The sequence below is a fragment of the Ips typographus genome, linkage group LG2, assembly GCF_016097725.1.
Source record: "Ips typographus isolate SLU linkage group LG2, UJ_Ityp_2.0, whole genome shotgun sequence".
Taxonomy (NCBI): domain Eukaryota; kingdom Metazoa; phylum Arthropoda; class Insecta; order Coleoptera; family Curculionidae; genus Ips; species Ips typographus.
In genome coordinates this window covers 26,485,362-26,505,039 of record NC_138423.1, presented here as the reverse complement: position 1 = coordinate 26,505,039, position 19,678 = coordinate 26,485,362, and the positions used below count along the sequence as shown (strand labels likewise).

The 19,678-nt window shown below is 33.2% G+C and overlaps 2 protein-coding genes across 4 annotated transcripts; both read left to right on the top strand.

Annotated features, from left to right (window-relative positions):
• The first annotated feature begins 313 nt into the window (after positions 1 to 313).
• Positions 314 to 8,041, top strand: Clbn (Nuclear export mediator factor NEMF homolog Clbn). Of its 3 annotated transcripts, none has more exons than XM_081973742.1 (17): positions 314 to 563; positions 616 to 787; positions 1,322 to 1,658; positions 1,817 to 1,980; positions 2,038 to 2,233; positions 2,290 to 2,471; positions 2,540 to 2,778; positions 3,039 to 3,281; positions 3,356 to 3,490; positions 3,828 to 3,922; positions 3,980 to 4,087; positions 4,994 to 5,098; positions 5,155 to 5,332; positions 5,390 to 5,559; positions 6,460 to 6,596; positions 6,707 to 6,960; positions 7,793 to 8,041. In XM_081973742.1, exons 1-17 carry the CDS (start codon positions 508 to 510, stop codon positions 7,989 to 7,991), a joined length of 2,970 nt encoding a protein of 989 aa, XP_081829868.1. In that variant the 5' UTR covers positions 314 to 507; the 3' UTR covers positions 7,992 to 8,041. The 3 variants fall into 3 exon arrangements, with proteins under 3 accessions (XP_081829868.1, XP_081829869.1, XP_081829870.1); XM_081973743.1 differs by having other exon boundaries at positions 315 to 563; positions 624 to 787; XM_081973744.1 differs by lacking the exon at positions 314 to 563 and having other exon boundaries at positions 657 to 787; positions 1,389 to 1,658.
• Positions 8,042 to 11,208: 3,167 nt separating this feature from the next.
• On the top strand, positions 11,209 to 19,561 carry LOC145725123 (nose resistant to fluoxetine protein 6-like). The gene is made up of 12 exons (XM_081973746.1): positions 11,209 to 11,505; positions 13,664 to 13,878; positions 14,052 to 14,278; positions 14,343 to 14,437; positions 14,515 to 14,711; positions 14,796 to 14,953; positions 15,313 to 15,481; positions 17,194 to 17,325; positions 17,389 to 17,592; positions 17,858 to 18,107; positions 18,318 to 18,400; positions 19,046 to 19,561. Exons 1-12 carry the CDS (start codon positions 11,316 to 11,318, stop codon positions 19,292 to 19,294), a joined length of 2,169 nt encoding a protein of 722 aa, XP_081829872.1. The 5' UTR covers positions 11,209 to 11,315; the 3' UTR covers positions 19,295 to 19,561.
• Positions 19,562 to 19,678: the final 117 nt, after the last annotated feature.

Below are 19,678 nucleotides of genomic sequence, written 5' to 3'. Positions count from 1 at the left end.
TTAACGGACCGCAAAGCAAAACAAACAAAAACAACAAATCTTTGCGGTTTTTAGCCAACTTCACATACCACCAAATATAAACAAAACTGTTTTACGACTAACTTCGGAAGTTTTATTCAATTGCGCAGTAGGCGAATGTGGGGGACAAAGATGGCGACTTCCGTCTCGGTCGCTTAATTCACAAACGGGGTATTTGCTACCTCCTGGATTCTTAAATTTTTTGAGCGACAAATTCTGTTATTGTCTGGATTTAGGACGTGGCTGTAGCATGGATCTGGCAACAGCGGACAGTTTACTGACGGTGACAGTGACAGTGGTGACGTGTAGGTGACGTCGTGAGTGGTTGTTTGGTGACACATTTTTACCTTTTGTGAAAGATTGTTTTGAAATATTATTTTATTGAATCCCCGAAATTTGATTGTAATTTTTATTTCATACAAAGATCAGTCTTGCAATTGCATTAACCTTTTTCATTGCATTCCTGTGTAATCTTGCAACTTTTTCAAAATGAAAACCCGATATAACACATTAGACATAGTGTGTGTTCTTACTGAGCTTCAGAAGTGAGTTTAAAATGTATCAGATCTGTGCTATTTAAAGTCCTATAATTTGTAGGTTTATAGGAATGCGAGTTAACAATATTTATGATATTGACAATAAAACATACCTGATACGGCTTCAAAGAACTGAAGAAAAGCAAGTTTTACTGTTAGAATCAGGTAATCGGATACATGCCACTAGTTTTGAATGGCCTAAAAATGTGGCTCCCTCAGGATTTAGTATGAAGGTAACAATGTGTAACAGGACAAATGCAATCTGTATGAAGTCTGAATCTTATTATACACTTGAAGAAAACAATTGAATTGTGGTGTACATAGGACAACCCATTTTTATACTGCATTTTGCAGCTAAACAATTATCTAAGACACAAAAGCAGGGCTTTGTCATTAAACTTCTCATTTAAATTATAAGTAATAATTTTTTTAATCAAAAAGCTCTGAAAATGATGAAATAAAACAGCTGATGAATGATAATGACAACTTGTTAATAGTAAAAGGAAAAGCTATACCTATGATTCTCTAATAACCTTTTAAAGATATGTATAATGGATTACTAGGACTAATTATCAAGCCACAAAAAAGCATGTAGTGTAAAATGGGAAAACACCTCACTTGTCACCAGCTCCTGGTCCATAATAACAGCAAAATATTGCTTACACAAAATGTGAATTTTACTGGTTACATAAATAGCTAACTACCTACATATTGCATTTGTCTACTTCTGATTTATGATATTCACTAGTAACAAGAAAAACTTTTAGTTGAGAAAACATTTGAAAAACAAACGTTTAGAAAGCTTAAAACAACTCGGTGTTGATCGGATTATAGACCTACAATTTGGGTCCAGTGAAGCTGCTTACCATGTAATTCTGGAACTTTACGATCGTGGTAACATAGTTCTGACTGACCATCAAATGACCATTTTGTATGTGCTGAGACCTCATACTGAGGGTGATAAAATCAGGTTTGCAGTCAGGGAGACTTATCCGCAAAATCGGGCTAGGGAGGAGGAAAGTATCAGTAGAGAGAAAATTTGTAAAATCTTGGAAAAAGCCAAACTTGGTGACCAACTGAAGAAAGTGCTGATTTCGAATTTAGGTAATATTCTTTTTAAACAATCTAAGGATATCCATTTCCTACTCATTAAGTTCTTGCTTCCATTTCCATTTATTCAAAACAACCCAAATTATTCAAAAAATAAGTGATACATATGAAAAAAATTGAGAGTTATCACACTTATGCTATTTTTCTTGCAGAATATGGGCCACCACTCATAGAACATGTTTTACTTAAGCAAGGTTTTGGAAATTCTACCAAAATAGGAAAGAGTTTTGATGTGAGTGCGGATGTCGATAAATTGATGCAGGCAATTTTGGAAGCGGATAAAATATTCAAAATAGCCCAAACAGAACCTCAGAAAGTTTGTAACAGTACTTTAATTTTCTACGTAAATATTTCTGAAACACTTTTTTTATAGGGCATTATCATTCAAAAAAAGGAGGAACGTCCTACTAGGGATGGGAAAGAAGTTGAGTACCTCTACTCAAATCAAGAGTTTCATCCAATGCGTTTTGAACAGCATTTAACAATGCCATATAAAGAATTCGACACCTTTTGCATGGCCGTGGACGAGTATTTTTCAAGTTTGGAGAGTCAAAAACTGGAACTGAAGGGTATTTTGATGCTATTTTATTGCTGGTTCATACAGCTTAGATGACAATAATTCTAGCTCTACAACAGGAAAGGGAAGCTATGAAAAAACTGGAAAATGTACGGAAAGATCATAGTCAGCGCTTGGTGGGTTTGGAAAAAGCACAAGAAACAGACAAATTGAAAGCTGAACTGATTACCCGTAACCAGGAGTTGGTTGACCGGACTATTTTGTCAGTTCAGATGCTTTTAGGACAACAGGTACCATTAAACAACATATTATTTTAGTAGATATAATACCTAAACTTGATTGTTTCTACAACATATAGATGTCTTGGGACAATATTGAAGAAGTAATCAATGAGGCCAGGGCGAAGGACGACCCGAGTGCTTTGGCAATACAAAAATTGAAACTTGAAATTAATCACATCAGTTTATATCTAGAAGATCCGTATGCAGAATCAAACGACAGTGATTGTTTAGAAGAGGAAAATAGTTCGGGCAATAAAATTCCTTCTATGGTTGTGGATGTGGACTTGGATTTAAGTGCTTTTGCCAACGCTAGAAGGTTAGCTCCTAAGTCTGATTTTTGGGAATTTAGAAGTTATGATATTTTCATAACTCCTAAATGTTTCTACAACTAAAATCAATATTTTTTTCCTAAAAACACTTCAGTGCATTCACTAAATTATGAATATAACTTATAATGTATCACCGCACACTGGACATTTTTTTCGCTTCCTGTAAATTCTTGTCAAAATGACTTTTTGATAGTAAGGCGACGCTTTGCATTTATATAGGGCATTTTCTCATTTGGCTTTCATATAGATATTACGACCAGAAACGGATAGCAGCAAAGAAACAACAGAAAACCATAGAATCGCACACGAAGGCGTTGAAATCGGCCGAAAGGAAAACCAAACAAACTTTAAAGGACGTTCAGACTATAACAAATATAAACAAGGCTAGGAAGGTGTACTGGTTTGAAAAGTTTTACTGGTTTATCAGTTCAGAAAATTACTTAGTTATTGCTGGGAGAGATCAGCAACAAAATGAACTTATTGTGAAACGGTAAGTGGTTTTCTGATCACCTGTTTACATAATAATCAATATACAATTATCTCTCAAATACTGGTTTGTCTCAGTTATATGAAGCCAACAGACGTATATGTACATGCAGATATCCATGGAGCAAGTAGTGTTGTGATTAAAAATCCTTCAGGATTTCCTGTAACGCCAAAAACCTTAAATGAGGCTGGTACCATGGCTATATGTTACAGGTAAGTTTCTTGTTTTGATTGTTATATTGATCAGAGTGATGTTTATAAATTTAAGACGTAAGCAATAATAATGTGATTGGCTGCCATTTTCTTAGAAATTTTGACCACAATAACAGTTATTCTTATTCTCATTTCATCAAAATACCATGTTAATGTTTTTTAGAGGGAGTGGAGCAAAGTTTCACATTGACACGTGTTTTCCTCAAAATTACATACCAGATAATAACCTAACCTTTATCATGTTTGGCTCTAGTTGTTTTAAAGAAGAATTAGAGACCAATCAAAGTGATTGTATAATATCTATTTTTATATAAAAGATACAAAGAATGTATTTTAGTGTGGCTTGGGAAGCCAAAGTGGTAACCAATGCATACTGGGTATGGGGCGAACAGGTTAGCAAAACCGCTCCCACAGGAGAGTACTTAACCACAGGTTATATACTCTAATTTACTTTTGACCGTTAGTCAATTTAGTAAATGTGATTTTTAGGTAGTTTTATGATCAGAGGCAAGAAAAACTTTCTACCACCTTCTCATCTAATATTGGGCTTGAGTTTCCTATTTAAGTTGGAAGACGGTTGCATTGAAAAACATCTAGGTTGGTTTCTTTCTATAACGATGTTACCTACAGTCTAATTATAACTTTAGTTGCACGTCATGAAGGTTAAAATGAGCGGCGTATTATAATAGAATAAAGTTGTTTATGTTTCACCTATATATTATGAATAAATAATACCTTGGAAAGGGTGTAGGTTACAGTGTTCATAACAACCAGAGGGCAGTAAAGGCGGCCGTTATCAAAACGACACTTTTTAATATTAGCAATGTAATTTTTATTCCTCCATGCCATAAAAACTTCGTATTCCCTATCTTAGAATGCTCTTGACTTTTTAGGTAATAAACCTTCGATAGCTTTTGCTGCATTTTCTTTTAAATTTGTTTAAAATTTCGTCCAGGTTTTGCCATTTTCACCGACTGACGAGGACTATCAAAGTCACATCATTCAGGTAAAATAAACTCTAAACAACATACCGGTAACGGTATACCTTACTTTTCAATGCCAGAAACAGTAAGTAATTGCTGAGTTAGGTGAAACATAAAACATGCCCCACAGGCGTTAGGGACAGTATAATTGTATAATTATATTATGTTCTCTCTAACGCCCTTGGTACATAAATAGCTATTGGAGCCAATATTCGACGGCTTTGACATATCAGACACTTGTCCACAAGTGAATTGTTCGATGATGACCGCAGAAACGTTAATGGGATCACAACAGACAAAAAATTTCGAAAACGCTGTTATTTACTTCAAACTTTGACATTTTGGTACTTATGGATTGGGTGAGATAATCGTACATCGGAATAGCTCGGTAGCAAGAAAATCGGAACACAAACATGTTACTGTCCGGTTGGCAATAGAATCACCTGAGTTATGACGGGCAACTAAAGTTATAATCGGTCTATAGTTATTTTTCTGTTTGAAGTATAATAAACATTGTTAGGTGAAAGAAAGGTGCTTGCTCAAAGTGAGGTCGAAACTAGCACACAAATAAGCGAATCGGGTATGGAAGACGATATTGAAGTTCCGATTTTGGATGAAAGTGATGGTAGGATTTATCAAAGATATTATAAAGCAATACTTATTAAGGTTTCGTCTCGACAGAAGATGAACTCAACAAATCATCTAACCCAGGGATGCCAGAGAGAAGGCTTGATGAAAACGTGGATGTTAACAGTATTGAGGATAAGCTGGATGAGAGAAACGAATCATCTTCAGAAAGTGAAACGGAATCTAAATACCCCGATACTCACATTAAAATTCAACGTTTTGGAGGGGTTAGGTAGGTGCAGTTTATATTATGTTTCAGAAATACCTGTATCGTCGTATTTCATTGTAGACAAATTTTAACAGAACCATTACGAGCAAATGACCTCAATGATGAAGAGGAAAACGTAATCTATTTGGGTGATAATAAACCAGTAGTGTTAAAGCCTACCCAGAATAGAGGTCCAAATAGAGGCCCAAGTGAGTCTAGCAATAGGGACCGAAACAGTAAGAGCCAAAAATGTAAGTGATTATATGTAAATGAAATTATTATTTTATTATAGTTATTAATCAATACTAATTGCCAAATTTAAAAATAAACCTAATTACCAAATTACAATTTGAACTTCTCACATATCGAAAAACCTATAAAAATATTCAGATTAAGAAAATCATTAAAAACAGAAGAAACCCAACATATATTGAATAAATTTAAAAAAACCATAAGGAAACCAGTTGAACCATGTTTTTAACTGTCGTTACCGTCGTAGTATTTTTGATTTGTGTTTGAAATATTCGTAATAAAATTATACAGAATCTTACACATGGTTGACGTCATAATTCGTCAAATATCTGCTGTCGTCAGCATCGATAGTGGTGTTTTAAGCCGACAGATCCAAATCCAATAGGCTTTTATGATTGAAATCTCAAATAAGTTTGAGTATTTAAAAAACTATTCAAATTATCAATCTCATTAGACAAATTTTGTTTTTTTTTTGCCATTTCGTGATCAGAGATTCGAAACTGAGCTTTTTCTTTGAGAAAGACAACGCAAATGAGTGTAAAAACAAAAAATTCTATTTTTTGTACAACATAATTATTAAAGTAATTATCGGTGAATGTGACAGTGACTTGTTATGATTGGATCGTAACAAGTTAATTTAACATGATTAGGCTACTGTGCAAAAGAAAAACTAAACTAATCAAGTCCCATCACTAATCGTCCACTTTGTTGTTTAAAAAAGTAACACGGTTTTGTTGCAGCGTTAGTGTTACGTAAAGACAGCTATTGCGTCACTTTTTTTCTTTTAAGTACATATTTACTTTTACTGTTATTCTTTGGAAGGTCATTTTAACTTATCAGGGTTTCAGCTGTCGGAAGTATTTTGTTAATGATTTATATTATTACTATTTTATTTATAGCCAATGATAAGCAGGAAGACTCTTTAAAATCCCAAAGCCAAGCGAAACGAGGACAGAAAAGTAAATTGAAGAAAATAAAAGAAAAGTACAAGGATCAAGATGATGAAGAACGGCAACTGCGAATGCGGATAATGCAGGTAAGTACTTGTCGTAAACTGTTTAAAACATCTGGTCGAAATTATGGAAGAAAAACAAGCAGCTCGATTTATGTACCTAATCTGATTTTGACAAATTATCTGTTTTACAGTCGTCCGGCAACCAAAAAGAAACTAATAAAAAATCGAAAAAAAGCGGCAATGATCAGACAAAAACTATAAAAAGAGAGCCAAGGATACCTAAGCCCCAAGAACCGAAAGACGCAAACGATCTTGACGACGACGAACCGACCGTACAAGCTGACGTAAACATGGTAAACGCTCTAACTGGAACACCTTTTGATGACGATGAGCTTCTATTTGCTATTCCCGTCATCGCTCCGTACAATACTCTATCTAACTACAAGTAAGTCCTATAAAAACTTAACGGTCATATAGGTATTATCATAACAGTTTTGGTTTAAAATTTACAGAAATCATTTCTAGAAATTTCAAAATTACACAAAATACATACAGGAAACCTGTGATAAGAAGAGTTAAAAATCAGTGAGCTACACAAAAATTGAGACAAATTTATTAAGTGATAAGTGTCAGTCTGACGCGGATATGAGGTAATTGAACAGTTAGTCACAAGATACCAAACAATCTTTCGGATGGTTATGTGGTAAACTGCCGCGTAACGTCACATTCGTTTGGACACATGTCACATGGGAAGTTTGGAAGTTCAGCTAAAGGCCCTAAAACTGAAAAAAAAAGTTGAAAAAAGGAAGTTTGTTGCCATCTTTGTCTAGAGAGAATCATTTTTGTTTCTTTGTTCTTTGATTCATAATGGTTCTCTGTTCTTACTACAGGTTTCCTATGCATAATTTCAAAATTCCATACCTGTTTATGATTTGTACCAGTATTCATAGTTAATCGTATTATTTGGGTCCACAAGTATTTTAGTGTATTAATTATATTCGCCTAGAAAATGGGTAGACTAGATTGTGAATGAATTAGGGGTTATTGCACAGTCATACTTTAAGCCAACGGTGATAATTATTTCATGAATTTTTGGCTGATGAAAAAATCAACAACGTACACGAGTGTCTATTTGTTTCGTCCAAACATTTTGATTTATTATTTTAGATCAAAACTTTTAAGACATTATCATGTTATTGAAAATGAAATTGTCATGTTAATGAAATAACAGAAATTCTGTAATAGAGTTTAAGTTTCTAAAGCGATGTAAATTTTAGATTCAAAGTTAAATTGATCCCTGGTACTGCAAAAAGAGGCAAAGCAGCAAAAACCGCTGTCAGCATGTTTCTGAAAGACAAAACGATCACTGCTCGGGAAAAGGATCTTTTAAAAGCAGTGAAAGATGAACAGTTGGCGAGAAATATCCCTGGAAAGGTTAAACTATCGGCACCAAAAATGCAAAACCTTAGAAAGTAAATAAACTACATTTTGTCTTTATTTTCCACATTAAAGTTATTGTTGATAAACTGTTCTTTTACTAAGCCAACTATACTGGAAAATGCCGGGCACACTTACTAGGAATTGCTTAGATAATTAGTGACATATACTTACGTCATAATCACAATAAGTATACCAATTTATTACTAATTTATAAAAACAACTTCAACTATTTAATTGGGTGGTAATTTACAATTATAATTGTTTGCTGCATTATTATTCATTCGCTTCCCATGGTTGGGTACTTTCAATTATTGTTTACCTACCAGAAATAATGTTATTATAACTAGTTTTTCTTTGCAATACATGTAAAACGCATATTGCTGATGGATCATTTTTAATCTGCTCCGACTAATTTCGTTAATAATTTAAATGACGCATTTTATAAATGTTATCTTTTTGTTTGCAATAATTGGAATGATGCATTAAACTAATTTATGTTTGTTTATTTATCATTACACAAAAAGGTGATCGAATTACCACTTTATTACGAAGTGTCATTACTTGACAGAACTTGTCAAACACGATAATTCGGTCTATACGATTATTAGAGCAAGTTAAGCATAGTTAAAAATGTATCCAGTAAAGAAATCGCCGCACAAAATGTTATTATACAAGCATTATTGCTGCACTATTTAGGTTAGTCTAGGTTTATCAGAAGTAGAGATTAGTCACCATTATCTCTAACTTAAACCGCTCGTTTATGTTTCTAAGAGAAATGTCATATCATTTTAGGAACCATTTTTTTATAAAGTTAATTCCAAGTTTATATCATTTAATCTTGGATTTTGGCCAAGTTTTAACTAAATAAAGTTATGTGCGGCTGTTGTCTTACTGATTTACGGTTGGCTTGCTCTCATATTATTAACTTTAGTATCAAATTTGTGATAAAGCTTTAAAATAATATTGCCTTGTTTTTCTTCATTGTGACTAAGTATGTGCAGGCCAATTGCGTGTGACAAGTACTGTCAAATAATGACATTTTATAGAACGTCTCATTGACTCAAAGCCAACTAAGGTAAAATTAGTTTTTATTGAATTATTTTGTCATTTATGAAGCAAATCATAAGTTATATAACTTATCATACATCACTGAAATCAGAATAAAACGTACTATTTGGTCGGCTAAAAATACAATATGGCGCTCATAAGAAAAAAGAAAGTTGATGATGACTGACAAAAAACGAAACGTCGGGCGGCAAACATGAATCCTTTGGAAGTACTCGGAAAATCGCCGCATTTGAACTGCGCAACTTTGCCCCAATTTAAACTTTCTCATAAGTTATAGTTTCCGAGATCCGAATAAATTACCTACGCAAAAAGTACCTATTAGCTAATGAGCAAACTTTTTTTAGCAAGTTTTAATTGAAGTGCGCCTATAATTTTATTGAAAATTGCTATAATTAATTGAAGGGCAATTTATTTTTTTTTTGTAAAACCTTATTTAAAAAAAAAATAATATAAGGTATTTAAACAGGAACTTTGTAGTTCGTTTTTGTGTACCTAGCTCAAGAACATAGACACAATAATTGCAAATCGTCTAATAGAAATAAAGAGAATAATTTTCGCATGGCTAATTTGTACCTACTAATATTTCGTACAGGTACGTAGTAATGTAGTAGATACCTAATTTCATTTTACTTGTCATTCAGGCCATTATGTAAATGCATTTTAAGTGAGCAAATTAGAAAGGAAAATTGTATTGTTACATGTCGTTACACGTTGGAGTGTCGCACTGTTAATCATATGCAGTTTATGTTTTTATATGCTTTATCCCGAGCTTTATCCAGTCATTCTCTGCAAATAGTATTTTATGTTGAAACAGTCAAAATAAGAAATATTGCTGCTTGGCTGAAATACTCAGATATATTCTTCTCATGTATTACAGTATGGAAGTTTCAAAAATATTTATAGAAAATCAATGATAAGAAGAAAAAACTATTATAAATCAATGAACTAAACAAAAATGTAGAATCACTTTGTAATAAGTGACATATGTATAGTTGGATTTTTACCTTTTGAGAATGACGTCATCTTTTTACATCTTTGTTTCTCGCATATCAAACATGTGAAATAAACAATTTTAGCAAAAAAGGCACGTTATTAATTTTGTCATCCTGTCAAATTAAAAACGTTGACATTTACTGTCACTTTGATATAAACAAATATCAAAGGTATGAAAATGCTGCGATACAATGAGAAGGCCCAAATGCTAATTCTAAATGTGCTGCTTTTTTTCGAGTACGAAAAGGAAGTTTCCAGATGTCAACTGAAACTCTCATGATCACTCATTTTTCAAAGCATTTGTAGGTTAAAATTTGTGATCTAATTCCAGACATGCGTGTTTTTTCACCTGCTTGACGTCATTCTCAAAGGGTAAAAATTTGACTATATCAGTCACGTAACGTAATATAACAATCGGTCATCAACCAACTGTTGAAGTTGAATGATGATATTCAAAATAGCGAAATTAAATAAAAGTCATAACGAGTACTAAATCTATAACTTTTCAGTGTATGTTCGCATAAAATTAAGATGATTAAAAACTTAGAAAAATGTGGGTTGTTTCTGTATTACATATTACGTATCTCGTGGAAATCTCTGGTTATAGCGGAGGTCAAAATAACAATTATTACTGTAGTTATTGTCAACCTTGAAATTTAAAATAGAGCGCCTTTTTGTTTTTGAAGTAAGAAATACGAAATAGTAATTTTTTTGCTGTAAAAATAGGTTTTGAAGATATTTGCTAATCGGTGATAACAAAAATCATAGAAATCTGTATTAAGATTAGTTTTGAGAAATTAGTGAGCAACTTTCAACTATGGAAGTTGGCCCAAATAAACAAAACATATCAAAAAGTAAAATTCTGATAAATAATGTTTCACAAATAAATTTATGAAAAACGTTCAGAAAATGCTTTTGGCTGTAATGTTTTCAGTTTGAGCATTGTTAATTGCTTTACTATTTTTTCTTTAATTTGGAATCTTTAGGTGTCTTCAAGCATTCAAGAAAAAGTTTCTTTTAATTGTTTTAACATTTTACCGGCCATAAACTTGATTCTTAACATGCATGGTGATGATCTTGTTCACCAAGAAAGAACCTGAAACTGAACTGTTTGAAGGACACTGAGGCGGCGGTGTACCCACTTGCGCTCTTATTTCTTGATTTATATATAAATAAACTCTTTCGTATGGAATTTTTTCCATTTTATTCGGAAAATCAACACGCGTTTCTACGTATACCAGCACACTCGCTCAATAATATGATTTTTGTGTCGGTGAAGTTTTTGTATACCATTTAAAAATGTACTTAATTCTACTATTTTTAGTTTTTACAGTGGGTCCCTATCATAGCACAGCATATATTCAGAATGACTTTGATTTGTTTCCGGGTCTTCCTCTAGGAGTGCCGAATAGTGAAAATCCAGTGTGTTGGGACCAAAGTGAACTGTTTGTGAATAGTGTGAAAAATTTGTCTCTATGGGCACACGAAAGTAAGTTTTCACATTAAAAGTAAGGAACAAGATTGGTAGGTAAGAATAAGATATGATTGCAGGTTATATTTTATGTAGGTATTTCGCTTTACAAGTTTTTAAAAATTGAAACAATCTGTCCAAAATTCGCAAGAACAAAATAATGGTTTTAGATAATGTTCCTAATATAGAGTTAAAAAGTAACTTTTTTATACAGGATGATACAAATTTATCGTCTGCAATCATTTAGCTGCTTACTTTATGTTCAAAAAGTTTAACAAAATGTCTAAATGGACATAATCCTAATAACGCTGTGTTATCAAAGTATGTACATGGTGGGCCAAATTGCGGTTGTGGTGTCGGGTGGCCAAACGGTTTTCGCCATTAGGTTTTCTATCAAATTTGAGCTTCAGACACTGACATCAGATTTTGCCTATCTCTATTAATAAGAGCACTTCCCATTCAAATACATCCAATTTGGCCCACCCTGTACAGGGTGTCCCAATAAGCCCTGCACGCGGCTGTTTCCCCAAAACTATACTACATAGTATGGCTATGAAAACATTGTTTTATTAGTAAATGTGGCCAGGGGAAAATGCTGGAAATGATAATCCATTCACCGCTAGGGAGCGTTTCGATACCACTAAAATGAACAATGTCCAAAAATTCTGAAAATTTAAAAGGTATAGTAAAAATCTCATAAAAGTAATCCCCTATTCTCTACGAATAATTTACCTATTTAACCTTTTTCTATCTCTTCAAATAAAGTGGTGGGAGTAGTTCAAAGTTTGCTTTGAAATAAATGAAATATCTCGAAAACGGCTAATCGTAGAAACTTCGTTTTTGCGGCATTTTAAAGAGCATTTTCTTGTAGTGTATGCTGAAACTGAATTATTTTAATTTTGAAATTATCTAATTTTAATGTTGGTTTGACCTATAGCAGGGATTTGCTCATCAAGGCAAGAATCATTATTACCTAACCTTAATCTTTATGTATGATTTAGATTAGCGACAGAAGGTTTTACATTGAATGTATTTATTTATCTAGAACAAATTATCTAAAAGAAAATGGAGTCATATATGTTTTAAGTTGTTTTGCATCTGGTTAATCATTAAATATGATATAAAAATAAATATATATAAAAATTATCTTAGTAAAATAATGCATATAATGATAAACTTCCTAAATAACGAGTGGCCATGAAATAGAAAAAAATAGAGCAGGAAAACACCTGTGTATTAGGAATTTATTTACATTAATTATTGCTTGTAAAATCGTGACAATATTAAAATTAACTTCTAGGCTAGAATAGATTAATCTTTAATGCACATTGCACATGCAACATCCACTATAATGACTTAGCAAAATTGTGTTGTAATGCAGAATCAAGAAATGATGTGGTTTCATTTAAGATGAATTAAAACGCGAGTGCAACGCGATTATCAAGTTACAAGTTACATTTTATCACAGTTTCTATACAGAATTGTCAGATTCAATTGTACAAAGTTTTTCTTAATTATAAGATCGTAAAATTAAGCAGCGCACTCTTCTGAACCAAATTGCGCACCACCTCAATCGGGGCAATGATTTGTTTGGGTCATTTTTAAAACCTTGCCATTTCGAAACGAAAACACAGATTTTGTTCCGGTTTGGACTATCATTGAGCTTGATTTACGATCTTTTGATTTATTAAGTTTAAGTCAACTCCGTTGACCGATAGAAGCATATAGTACAGGGTCTCTAGAGACAGTTAAATTGAGAGAAAAACTTCTGCAAACCATTTCAAGTTTCACTCACTGTCGGTGGACACCCTGTAAGGTCCTGGGGCTTGCCCAGAAAAGTACTCAGATTATGTAACAGATATAATGTTGAACATAGAAATTAATTTGAATGACAGATATAAACCTGCTGATATGGTTTATTTCAGCATTGATCACTGTTTTATCCATTTTCCGGATAAATCGATATTTCTTCGGACACATTTCGTTAATGAAAAAACGCCCAAAAATGTCTCGAGATATTACCCTAAACAACTATGTTGTCAATCCTGTAGAAGTATGAAAAAAGCAGTTAATTTAATCATAGTAGAAAACATGTCCAACATTTTGTATGACTATGTGACTAGTATATCTAACAATTTGGTTCATGATGTTTAAAATGTTCGTTATTTTTTATTAGTGTGGGATGCTACAGCAAAAGCATCGACAGGAGTTTTACGGGGCAACGTCTTCCAAATGGGACACTTTGAACAGTGCATTACCGCTCAAGCTCCATACGAAACTCAGTATTGTTTAGCCACCATAACTATGCAAGTACCGGAACTACAAAACATCGATAGGGATCATTTGGCCACTGACTTCGATGCTTGGGACTCGGTACTAGATAGGCTATATGTAAGTAAGTACGTCCCTGTTTTTTTTTTATTTAATTGCTCCACTATGAATTTCGTAGTCAGGTTAAACCATAATAACCGTTACTTGTAAGTTTCTCAAAGTTAATCTAACTTTAGAAAATCTCGCATCTGATCTGAATAATACCTTCTATTGGTTTTATAATTATTACCTAGAAATACAAGGATAAAACCAAACAGCCTAGAAATACCATAAACTTAGGATGGTGCATCCCGGCCTCTTGTACCATACAGGATCTACAAACATCTTTAGCAACTTATATTTCTAGCATAGAATCGCCACTAAATAGCAAAAATGTAACGTTCCGTGCTAGTATCCGGAAAGAGTTTTGTTCCAAAAAGTCTGATAAGCAGTTTTATACTCCAGCTGACTACTCTTTTGGGTAAGATCGAAACTTATAATTTCCTACTAATAGGAAAGGAATGATTATAAATTTAATGTTTTAGATTTCTGAGTGGTTTTTTCGTGGTTTTGGTATTTGTATCCACTGCCTACGATTATCAGACTAGGAAACCGAAAACTTCGGAAAAAGCCGAAAAAAGTAACTAAATTACTTATACCTTTCTTACTTTTCTATCACCTTTGCTGCCCAAGTAATTAGACAAACTTTGTTTTTAGAGACTTTAACGCAAAAACTACTGCTAACCTTTTCTGCACGAGCAAATTTTACCGAAATGTCCCATATGGAGACCACAAATCCGTATTTGAATGTTCTTTATGGGTTGAGAACCATTTCTATTTTGGTTATCATTATGGATCATCGATTTGGAACCTTCACTTCATCCGCTTTGATTAATTTTAATTACGTTGAACAAGTTAGTATCTACTATAGGTCTACTATAGGTTATAGCGACTATAGCGTGAGAAGATTGCACTAATTAAATAAATACCTATTTAAGCAATACAGGTCACCGTTTGCATGCGTGATATTCCATGGAGATCTGTTTGTGGATACTTTCTTCTTTCTCAGTGGATTGCTGGTGGCCTACGGATTGTTGAGTCAATTCGATAAAAGAATGGTCAATCCTGGTTTCATCATATTTCTGCGTTATATCAGGTAAAAACAATTCTAAAGTTAACAGATTATGATTAAAAACTCTTATAATAAACTAATAGAATACATTATTATAATATAGTATAAACGTATTTTTCATAATGTTTGTACATACAAATAGCTGTGGTAATTAGATTTGAATAGGTATACTACCCATGAGTTTTGTTTTTCTATTTCCATATGAGTGTCAGGTAATAATTTGTTTTTAATCTGGTCCATTGTTAATTACTATTTAATGAGAAATAATAATTATAATTTATTTCTTGTCCTAAAAAGTAAAGGTATCCGGTAGTAACGCATTTATCAGTATCGAGAACGCTTAGTGGTTTTTTCGCTAAAAAATCACTATTTTTTTCATTTAGATTGACGCCAGTGTACGCCTTTGTAATATTTTATTACGCCACTGTATTCAATTATGTTGGAAAAGGACCCCTTTGGAAAGTGGTGGCCGGTGCTGACTCTGAGGACTGCAAAAACAATTGGTGGGCTAATCTGCTTTACATCAATAACTATGTAAAAGCTGATCATATGGTAAGTATATCGTCAATTTAAGCTTATAATAATTTGTTACTTTACTTGTTACTTACGATTAGAGGTTGGAGATTTCTTACAAGAACATCTTTTGTCCATTGCAATATTCAATAGTGTGTTGCTCTTTTATATTTCAAATAAAAAGACGATCTCAGATAACCAGGTTAACCGTGGCTGAGTGTGTGTGTTTTACCTTCTTGTTTGGTCACATGGCTTTCCCCAGCAAACAGTATACAACTTGGCCATAAAACTCGAATGAATGCAGAAGACGAAGAGCAGATGAAGACAAAAACAAACTGTTCCATTATGTAAGATTTACCAAAAAAGTGGTACAAAAGCTGGTAACCGAGTCGTTATCAAATATGGGATTGAACAAATCGAGACAAAATTTAAACACTTTCACTTGATATAACATTGATCTTTTGCTAAGATCGTTAACCTATTTCCGTGACTATAATACTACAATATGATGTTTTCTTGGTTGCCAAATACATAATATGCTTCGTCTAGGTCTAGCCCAAATTCGAAAAGCGGAGTGGTTGGATAAGATTTGTTTGACTAAGTTACGTGACAAATTTAACACGACCTCCTTAATTATTATAGAAACTAATGATATCATTTAGTTATTATTTTTATGTTACATAAGTGATAAGTTTTGGGGATTTTTAAAAAGCTCAATAAGTATTGAGTTGGTACACTCTGTGTACATGTGAAACTCGATTGGTTTAAGAGACAGAGCATTTATGGTACTGTAGATTTGGAATGTTTAATGAATCATCAGCGATGCACCATCATTGTGTAAAACATAGAAATGTTATAATTATATTTTCTCTTTAAGGCTATTATTATAATATATTATTCACATTTAACATTTATTTAAATTTACAAATTATTTATTGATTTAAAACTATGATTTAATATATATTGTTAAACTAATTATTAATATTACACCAGCATCGCGTGTGTAACCAGTTCCATTTAACAGGTATCTAGAGCGAAATTGTTGACCTCCTTTTTCAATTTTGATTATATGAGTATCAACTTTCGACAAATTATCGGTCTAAAAGTTTACAGGTTCTTAACGTCATGTCACCAATGTAATAGTTATTTACGTATAAAGGGCTGACCTAGACCCAGGCTGCAGTGTTTCGTTCGGCCCATATAGGACGTACGTACGCGTTTTACGCACAAAATGTGTTTGGATGGCAACGTTTGAACAACTTGTATAGTACATTTTTACCGCCCGTTGTCAATGAGGATGAGCTTTTTTGTAACTTTACCTACGACCGTCAGTGTAAATATCCAATTACACATAGTTTTCAGTTACGTAATGACCTTCTTTACGAACAGTTGTAAAAAAAATGTACAGTAAGATCGGCTAAATTGATCTAATTATAATAGTTGCGAAAACCGGACTTTACACTTGGTCGTAAGTAAAGTATAGTACGTCACATGTGCTCTAAGGCATTTTACGCACCCATGCAATTACACAATCGCCGTTATGCGGCTTCGTGCGTAACTTTTTCCCTTTCGTGCCTAAAATGCTTCTTGCAGCCCTAGTTACATAATGTATTATTACGGTCCGTTGTATAATGAGATGCGGGCCGTAAAAATAGCGGAAAGCCCGCGGTAAAGTCATTGTTTCCGCCATGTAAACTTAGGTGTAAACAAACTTTACAGAAACATTTTTTAAATAATCTAATTTGTTTCAGTGTATGACTCACGCATGGTACCTACCCTGTGACTTTCACTACTTTATTCTAGCAGTGGGAATATGCATCGTTATGAAAAAAGATAAAAAATTAGGGTTAAGCACTTTGCTAGTCACTACGATATTATCTATGGTAATAATATAATTGTATCAAAGAAAATCTGCATAAACATTAAAATGACTATTTGTGATTTAGATAATCCCATTCATTCTGACAGTGGTCTATCGCCGACCTTCGATGTTGATGTTCTATCCAGACTTTTTGACCTCACCTAAAGATCACCCGGATTTTTTACTGACTTACAGTAAATCGCATACAAGAGCCACTCCGTATTTCATCGGCATGTTTGCCGGATATATTTATTACCGAAAAAAGAACCAAAACTTTCACGTCTGTCGGGTAAGAAAAGTATACAGGGTGATATGGGGGAATAACACTATTAAATTTAAAAAAAATCATATCTTGGCAAGGAAGCATTTGCGGACTCATGTTTACAGGACATTTTCGACTCGAATTCACCTAAAGAACATGTAGTGAAATTTTGTCCCGTACCTCGCGGGACACCCTGTATACATTGACGATTCAATTGCCGTCCGTCGAAAAAAAAAAATTTAAAACAACTCTCCTAGGGACAAATAGTGAAAATCGTATATTAAATTTGCAGGTTAAATCTGGCATCATAATATTCTTATCGATTTGCTCAATAGCCGCCTCAGTATTTAGTGGAGCAGTATTCTATAACCCTTACCACCCTTACAACCCGTACGAATCGGCAGCTTATGCGGGGTTTCATCGGGCTTTGTGGGCGTTGGGCAGCCTAGGGTTGATTTTTGTATCGAGCTACGGCCATGCCAGTTTGATCTCCAAGATTCTGTCGTGGAAACCGTGGGTTCCCTTAAGTAAATTACAGTACGGTAAGCATTTCTCCAATTAGAGCAAAAAAACCGTATTAACACAACGTTTTTGAAGCTCGTTCAGAGGAGTTTTAGTCTCAATCTGGACATCGATCACCAATTGATTTAAAATCATCTTAATGGTTAACAAGACAAAACTATAAAGTTTAGGCTCAATTTTTGATCGTAGAAACACGAAACTAGTTAAGTTAAAGTTATATTTTTTTACAGGTGCATATTTGATTCACATGCAGTTTCAATTGAGGTCGGCAGCTAGTTTTATGAATCCAAGATATATTACTTATTTTGACTTGGTAAGTAACATCATTTTTGTCATTCTTTATTGTCAAATACAATAATAAAACTACAAAAAGGATTAAGGATAATTTACAAAATTCGGTTTTTTATATCTCCGAAAGTACTAATTTAGAAAGTAGAATTTTTAAATTTTTAAAACGCCATTTTATTCGACCTCATATTGCTCAACTTTGCTTAAACTCCCCAACTTAAACTTCCTTGTATTTCTTCAACTAACTGAGATTCCCATGGTGAGACTTGAAAAACGGGCAGCCTGTCTAGTTATTTGCCAATCCTAATGTATGCAACCGGTTGCTGCACTGTCTGCAGTACGTTTACTTTACGATGCAGACTTAAAACAAACAAAACGAAATACCAAGAGCATACACTTAAACTTCTTTTATTAAATTTCGTCCTATTATTAGTCAATTATTCAACGCTTAGTAAGGATTTTAACATTTTTTTATTTACTAGACGTTTAAACAAATTTTAAATCACTCTGAATGACATTCGCCTATTTACAGATTTAAACAAACAAACATCAATGTCACATCTACGGGGCGCGGTGCTTATTTAATAGAACAGTAATTTTAGTTTTTTTTTAAGCACTGTTTATTATTTTTTTCGAACTATTGGTTCTAATTGTTTTTTTGTTTCTGCAGATAAGTCTTTCGGCTTCTGACATGGTCATGGCTTTCGTATGCGCTTTAGCCCTATATCTGCTGATTGAGGCACCATTTAGGAAGATATTTAAAGAGTTGTTAATGCCAAAACGAGAACCAAATATACAACAGAAACGCGTTCAAGAAGATCATCAGCCAAATGGAAGCGCCATCACCATTACTACGATAGATGGAAGTGATTTAGTGAGAAATCAACATAATAATAGTGTTGAAGATAGCAAGTTATAGATCAAAATTATCAAAACTTATCTCGACGGGGTTGACAGTTGACTTTATATGACTTTGGTTTAGAAAGTACGTACATACCATTTTTCAACACTGAGCAACTCTGTTACTGTGCAACTAATTTAATTTATTACTTTATATGCAATTATAGTTTTGTAAATCTATAGATTTGATTTACTAGAGCCCTACTCGATCTGTATTAAAATATAATTATTTAAAAATGTCTAACGTATCATAGATGTAATAAAAAAATAAATTTCTAGTAAGTAATTTCTTAGATTAATTTGTCTATTATGACTAAGTGTCGATTAAAAAATTTAAGACTTAAATGTTAAAATCAAATCCAAAAACATCAAAATAACTTGAAGACTAGTACTTTTGTAACAA